This window comes from Cyprinodon variegatus, unplaced genomic scaffold (genome assembly GCF_000732505.1).
Source record: "Cyprinodon variegatus isolate N-32 unplaced genomic scaffold, C_variegatus-1.0 Scaffold61, whole genome shotgun sequence".
NCBI lineage: Eukaryota > Metazoa > Chordata > Actinopteri > Cyprinodontiformes > Cyprinodontidae > Cyprinodon > Cyprinodon variegatus.
In genome coordinates, this window is record NW_015150514.1 from 269,083 (window position 1) to 276,205 (window position 7,123).

Consider the following 7,123-nt stretch of genomic DNA (forward strand, 5'->3'; position numbering starts at 1 on the left):
CGCTGCTGAAGGGAAGCGCCATCTAGCTGGTAACTGTCGGTGCTATGATTTTTTATTTTTTTTTTTTACATTTCTATGCTCTATTCTTCTCTCAGGCACGTATGGTAGCTGCAGCAACAAGCAACCTTTGTGAAGCAGCCAACGCCTCTGTGCAAGGCCATGCCAGCGAGGAGAAGCTCATCTCTTCAGCTAAACAGGTGGCGGCGTCCACCGCCCAGCTGCTGGTGGCCTGTAAGGTGAAGGCGGACCAGGACTCTGAAGCAATGAGGAGACTGCAGGTATGCAGCTACTCTTTCTTACTTTATTGATGAACATCCATCTTGGGGTCTTAAAAGAAAATATTACAAGATGTTATTGGTTATAAGGTGGCTGTTGTAATATCCCCATGTATTCATTTTTGTAATTTATACCATTTAGCAATATTTCCTTTAAATAATCAACCTTAAGCAGGAAAGAAAAGTGAGAAAATCTCAAATTCTGATCAACATGTTACATTAGATTTTCAGAGTCCAGACACTGTTTGTTTCCTCATTAATAGAAAAAAAAATATAAGTGTATATGTTCCATCGTGTTTTCATATTTCCATCACTTCATATTTGGCTATGCTGCATTGTATTTTCTGAACTCATTAACATTTTAATGCTATTACTCTAATAATAATGAAATGTTTTTAAAGGTTTTTAATTTTCTAGTTTGACTTGTTTTCCCCTTTTTGTAGATTGCTGGGAATGCTGTAAAAAAGGCATCAGACAATTTAGTGCGGGCAGCTCAGAAAGCAGCTTTTGACAAAGCGGATGAAGATAATGTGGTTGTGAAGACGAAGTTTGTGGGAGGAATAGCCCAGGTAATGTTTTGAATATAACCTGTCTTTTGGGATGTTACATTAATATTCTCTGATGTGTGTTAATTGTAAGATCATAAACAAAGGTTTATTTATAATTATCACTGAAAATGTGATTTTTCTTAGTACTAAGGATAATTACTGCATTATGCAAACTGGAGCGCATATTGTTGCATGTTACATTTTCATTTATGTAAATAGGCGTGGGTGTGTATGTGTTTACCCTTTTATCATGAACAAAAATTGTAAAAGTGAGTCTGCCACCTCTGCTGAATTGTGTATTTGATAAAAACTATGTCTGTACCATCTGTGCAGATTATTGCAGCTCAGGAAGAGATGCTGCGAAAGGAAAGGGAGCTGGAAGAAGCCAGGAAGAAACTGGCGCAGATCAGGCAACAGCAATACAAGTTCCTCCCCAGCGAGCTACGAGAGGACTCCAACTAATGCCTGCCCTGTGAGCTTTCACCGGTTTCTGCTAAGCTGGACCGCTGTATGACCGAAGCGAGAAGTTCGTTGCATGAAAGATTGTAAATTCCACTAAGAGCGAGTTTAAAATCCTACTGCGTGGAGCCGACTACTTCCTGCAAAACAACATAAAGATTGTGACGAACTTAATGTTAATCATAACTACTTAACCCGGAATGTGACATCTTTCAAACAGCACAGCTCACATCTTGTTCAACCCATAAGGTTTTATTTTCTATTTTGGTTTGCAGATCCTCTGTAAAGTCTTTCAAATGAAGAAGCGATTGTTCGGCTGTTTCTGTCGCTTAGCCGTATAAATGCAAAATGAATCTGAAAGGAAAAAAAAAAACACAAAGCATCCCTAAAACATTTTTAATCATTGCTGCGTGAATGTTGGCCTTTATGCTCCAGTTTGCACCTTAATGTCTGTGTGAATCATGTGAACCACTAAGTCTGCTTTGATACAGTGGTTTGTAAACCATAATGTGAAGGAAGATAGTTTCATTTAAGTGTTTTTTTCCTCTGTTCTTCTCACTTATTCTTGTCTCTATAGGACAAACATATGAAGATGCAACACATTGTAATTCTAAGTTACCATATGAATGTTTTTTTCTACACAGGAAAACATGTTACCAGATTATTTATAACAGTGGGCTAATTTTTGAAGTTTTTTTTCCAGGGTTACATGCGATCTCAGATTATTGCTACCAACAGCAGAGTTTTGTGGCTTGCAGGCAGAATGTTATACCATAAAACATGTTTGTTTTGGTTTTTTCAACCGCTTCTCCTTTTAGGCAATGAGACAAGGTATAAGTAATGCAATAATATCACAGGTGCTTTAGGGGGCAGCATTGGTTACCTTCACACCATACACAAATCAAATCCAGGGAAATCTGTTATAAAATAGACACTTATTTGATGGTACAGACTAAAATCTATTTATAAGTCTATTGTTACTTAATAATCATTTATTAGCAATATCCTCACTGACTCGAATTTAAGCGTTCATACAAGTTTTGTCAAATTAAGCAACAAAAAAACAACAACTTTGCAATAAGATAAAGTGAAACAAGTGCAAAGATAATCATGTCGATCCGTCTTTTTTTTCTCCTCTGCAACTTTAATCGAGCAGAAAAAGCTTTGTTTACAGCGTGTGATTGTGATCATCATCTAATAGCTTATTCTGGAGGCTGCATTTCAGTTTGAAATTCGACTACACTGTAAGTTTAGCCACTGCCTTTAGGATGGGAGACTTTATGCTAAAGGTGTAGAGAAATCTATGCCTCCACATAGGAACACTGAATCCTAGAGCGTATAAACAATGTTTTTTTTTTTTTTTTTAAGTTGAGGTTTTGTTTTTCTGGCATTACGCTCTGAGCATTTTGAATGAGACGGGGAGCGTCCAACGCTTATCAGTGCAGTCTGTAGTGTTATTATTATTAGTGCCTTAGTTGTTTATCCATACAGTGTCTGCTGCTGCAGTGACAGCTTCATGTAGAAGACAGGTTATTGCTCGGAAACGTAGGTTCATGTCTGTGGTATTTTAACATACTGTTCCTTCAAGTGCTGAAACGACTGCGCCTCTTTTGTCTCCCCTCTCTGCTACATGTGAAGCCTTTCCTAGGAGGGTAAAGGAGGAACCGTCTGCAAGTCAGAAAAACAAAATGTGTTGAAATTGAAAATGTACTATATTACATATAGGAACACATTTTTGTATGGAATTTTTTTGGGCATGTAACCACAGTGCTTCTGAACAAAAACAGCCACCAGAGACTGAAGAGTGCAATGAAGTCTCTGGCAACATTTTACAGATGAATTTGGTTTTCTTGTGGTTTTACAGTCCTTTGAAAGATAATTGATAATTGTTGATAGGAATATTTCATTATATCTGTCACTGTTTTAATGCCGTGTGGAGTTATAGAAGTGTTTCCCCCCCCCCCAAAACCAAAAAAATGAAGTTAGAAAGTGGTTACACTTAAGATGAATGATAGCTTAAGATACTAAAGATATTTATCTGGCCTCTATAAAACTTATTTTTTTGTATTCACTGAAAATAAAGCATTTCCATGTAATTCCTTCTTTGTGGGCTTTTTTTGCTAGGTCAGAAATATTTACTTTTATTCTACCTCTTACATGCGGCTCTTTCCTCATGATATCACTGTAGTAGTGCTATTCATCACACCTTCCCTATTGGAAAGGTATTAACTGAACTTTAATTGCAAACTACAAAGTGTTCTGCTTGGATTACATGTTTAAAACCACCACAATGATGCATAACCTTGAAGTGAAAGATAAGGTGTAAAAAGTTTTCACAACTAAAACTTTGCAAAATAGGGTCTTAAGTGTAAACTCTTTTATTTAATGCAAAGTAATAAAATTCTGCCTTCAGACATCATTTAGTCAAAAGTCTAATTTTTTAGGATTTATTCAAGGCAGAACTCAAATCTTTCTGCAAAGACATTTCTAAATGCCATCATGAAGAGAATTGAGACCAGCAGACGGCCCTGGGACAAGATTGTGTTTAAAGCAGGGTTAGGTAATAAAACAGTTATTTCATCATAAGGATGAACACAATTATCACTATGGAAGACCAAGAGAGTCACTAAAAAGAAAAAACAGCCATTTTAATTGAACATTTTAATCACACAATTAAAAATCAATCTTGAAAAGCGTTTTTTCCAATTCTGCATTTTAAGTTAGATTATTAGAGAGGAACTATAATTTGTATTGACAGATTATATTAAATATCGCAATTTGAAAATGAGTTTTCGAATCCTATTTCTAAATGAAGATATTATATTCATTTTTAAATGCCTTTCCTAATTAAACATTTAAAAAGATAATTCATTTCATTTCCATGTTCTTTTTTATTTTACCCTGTGTTTACCTTAAAACCAATCACAGCTGCTCCTTAGATTTAAGCAGCTCTCTCATTGGTTAGATGGCCAGCGCAGTTTACAAAATGACCAATGAGGAAACTGTTCACATCAGCAGAGCAACAGTGACTGGTTTAACTGGTTTTCAAAGTGATCAGGGACAAGAAGGGTGAAGGAAAAGGTAAATGTAAGCTTTTTAAATGTGTGTGATTAAAATATGTATTTATATTAACATTTATGAATTGTGGTTTTTAGATGTCCAATTAAAAACAGGATTTAAAATACATTTTAAGATTGCAGAATTTGATAATAGATTAATAAATACAATTTACAATTCCTCTGTAATAATTCAATTTAAAATGTGCAATTAGAAAATGCTTTTCAAATTGCATGGATTAAATGTTAACTGTGAAGTGTCTTTTCTTCTTTTTCAGTGACCCTCCAAGTAGTCCATAAAATCAATCATCTGAAAACAGAAAGGGAATGGTTGAGCTGCAAACCTACCATCCTAGCTGTGGTTTAATTTTCCTTTGGGATTAATAATCTATTGTAAAACTAAATAAATGTGACCAAAGAAGTAGCTGATTCTCCCATGGTAACTTCAGAGGGTTTCAGCAATCCATGGTTTTCAAGTGGGTAAAATCTGCTGACAGTAAAACTAAATGTCATGCCCACTAAAAAATCTGACATTTACAGGAGTTCAAGGACAGAAACCTGATGTTTCAAAAACAATGCTTTAAGTCTAATATAAGAAATCGACTTGCATACAAAATGCTATCCATGGCAGGAAACTAACACTGCACATCATGCTAATATGGAGCAGTTCTTGAATGATGGAATGATGAATGATGGAATGATGGATGGTTGAAGGCTTTAGACGACATGAGGCTGGGGTGGAGGCTCACCTTTCAGCAGGAGAATGATCCTAAACATACAGCCAGGCCTGAAATGGAATACTTTACATCACTTTTTCCCATTCGCTCGACTAACAACAAGTGGAAACTGTGTACACAAACAACACTTTATGCATTTGTTTCTGCAAAACCTGCAGAAAACCCTGTTTAAATTCCTGTCCCTTTAACCATCCTGCGCTGCCTCACATTTTAAAAAATATTTATAATGAATGCTTTAAAATTTGTGGTTTTAATGTGACCAAATATGGTAATGTTCAATGAAAGTTAACGTTTGTTGCAAGCCACTTCATTCAGATATTATAAGCCCCCTTCTCTAAACCTGGTTCCTAAGAACTGTTCAACCCTCTTAAATAAAAGGTTTTTCAGTCATTAAAACATTCTTGTAATTCTAAGGTGTGAATTGTTGATAGACATAGTAGTTTTGAAAATGCAGCTGAATATTATTGCAATTCCTCAAGGTGTATATTTGTCACATTTTCTTAACATTAATGTTGCACCGTTTTCAGCAGCATTTTTCAAGCAATGATTTAAAGAATAATTCAAATCATAATTTTCAATCATCAGATTTAAAACTAATCATAACATTGATACCTTCAGGGGTGGATTTAGGAAATTTGGGGCCTAGGTAAAGACAGGCAGGGGGCCCTATGAATTGAGAAGACAACACATACAAGAGACCCATTATACAGACACAGAAATTTTAATAAAATAGACATAAATTATTTGTTCTACGTTTTGTCCCTCTCTTCTTGTCCCCTTTCCTGTCTTTTGCCTCTCTATGTTTTGTACTTAGATGACTTTTCACACTGTCTCAAAATGAATGAAATATTTTTTTCCAAGCACTAAGCTCACTTAGCCGATTGCTCCTTCCTGTGTTTCCAAAAAGGCAACGGCAAATGTAAATAACAGTCCTTCTTTTTACTGTAGACAAGCCATGATCTGTTTATCTGTTCTACAATTTTCATTTGTATGAAATAATAGCTGCATGAATCATGACAGCAGACCAGATAGAGGAGAGCAGGAGGCGGGGTTACCAATCTACTTGCTCTGGAGAGCTTGAGACACACTTAATATTATAGGCATTCAGATGGCATTTTGGCGAAAGGATTTTTATCAAAAACATAATTATTGTGCACAAATAAGGAATACTTGCATTAACCATACATGTAAACAGTATTTTGGGGCCCTGGGCAAGTGCCTTGTATTGCCTAATGGAAAATCCGCCCCTGGATACATTTATAAGGGGCAGCCCTAAAATGTGAAAACAGACCTCTTACAATCCATCAAAATATGAGAAATATCTTTATTATAGTATTGAATGGTCTGGTTCCCCTTGTATTATTGTTGTTCATAATCTTTGATTAAGAGCAAGGCTTGGTGGAAATCTCTTCAGAAACTCTTAATAAATAATGAGGTTCTGACATCATTATTAAACTCAATCATTTCAATGGCTATCCCCCTCATGCACGTTGTTTAAGAAGCAGCACCCACTGGATTCCCACCAAGTGGAAGTGCTTCGGTGAAAAGTAGAAGAGGCAGGTTTTGGCATGAAAACAAGGTTCCGTATTATTATCAGGGCAAGATCGTATTTCTGAGTCAGCACAAATCTAAAAGATATATTGAGCCCTGGCTATGAACTGAGGCTCGTGCTAAATCTGTCCGGCACTAAAATCTGAGGAGGCGACGTCAAATACTGAGGCACAGCTGCTCCTGGACCAAGATCAAACCTGCTGTCTGTTTTCTGATATTCACTCAAATCAGTTTTCTCGAGCAGTTCTAGCCTTTTTTGTTAAAAAGACTCAAATCTATGTGTTCAGTGCTCAGGTTTTCTTGTATATGTCTGACTTGGCTGAGACTAATGAGGCAAAAACCTGACTAAAGTAGGCTAAAGTACTGAGGAGGTTGAATTTAATATAGACTGGCAGAGGATATGATACTGCTCATACAGTATATTTATGCTCTAAATCAAAATCTAATAAAAGCCGGGTGATACTGTTACTGATGACTGTAGCAGGTTACATGGAAAC

At 36.1% G+C, this 7,123-nt stretch overlaps 1 protein-coding gene across 1 annotated transcript in view; it reads left to right on the top strand.

The window, feature by feature from the left end:
* LOC107082772 (talin-2-like) overlaps nucleotides 1-3,369 on the top strand; it is a 97,222-nt gene extending 93,853 nt beyond the window's left edge. The window contains exons 57-59 of the mRNA XM_015371609.1: nucleotides 96-278; nucleotides 719-844; nucleotides 1,157-3,369. Of these exons, the coding sequence (XP_015227095.1) occupies nucleotides 96-278; nucleotides 719-844; nucleotides 1,157-1,285 (438 nt within the window). The 3' untranslated portion in view covers nucleotides 1,286-3,369. The remainder of the gene's footprint in view (nucleotides 1-95; nucleotides 279-718; nucleotides 845-1,156) is intronic.
* Nucleotides 3,370-7,123: the final 3,754 nt, after the last annotated feature.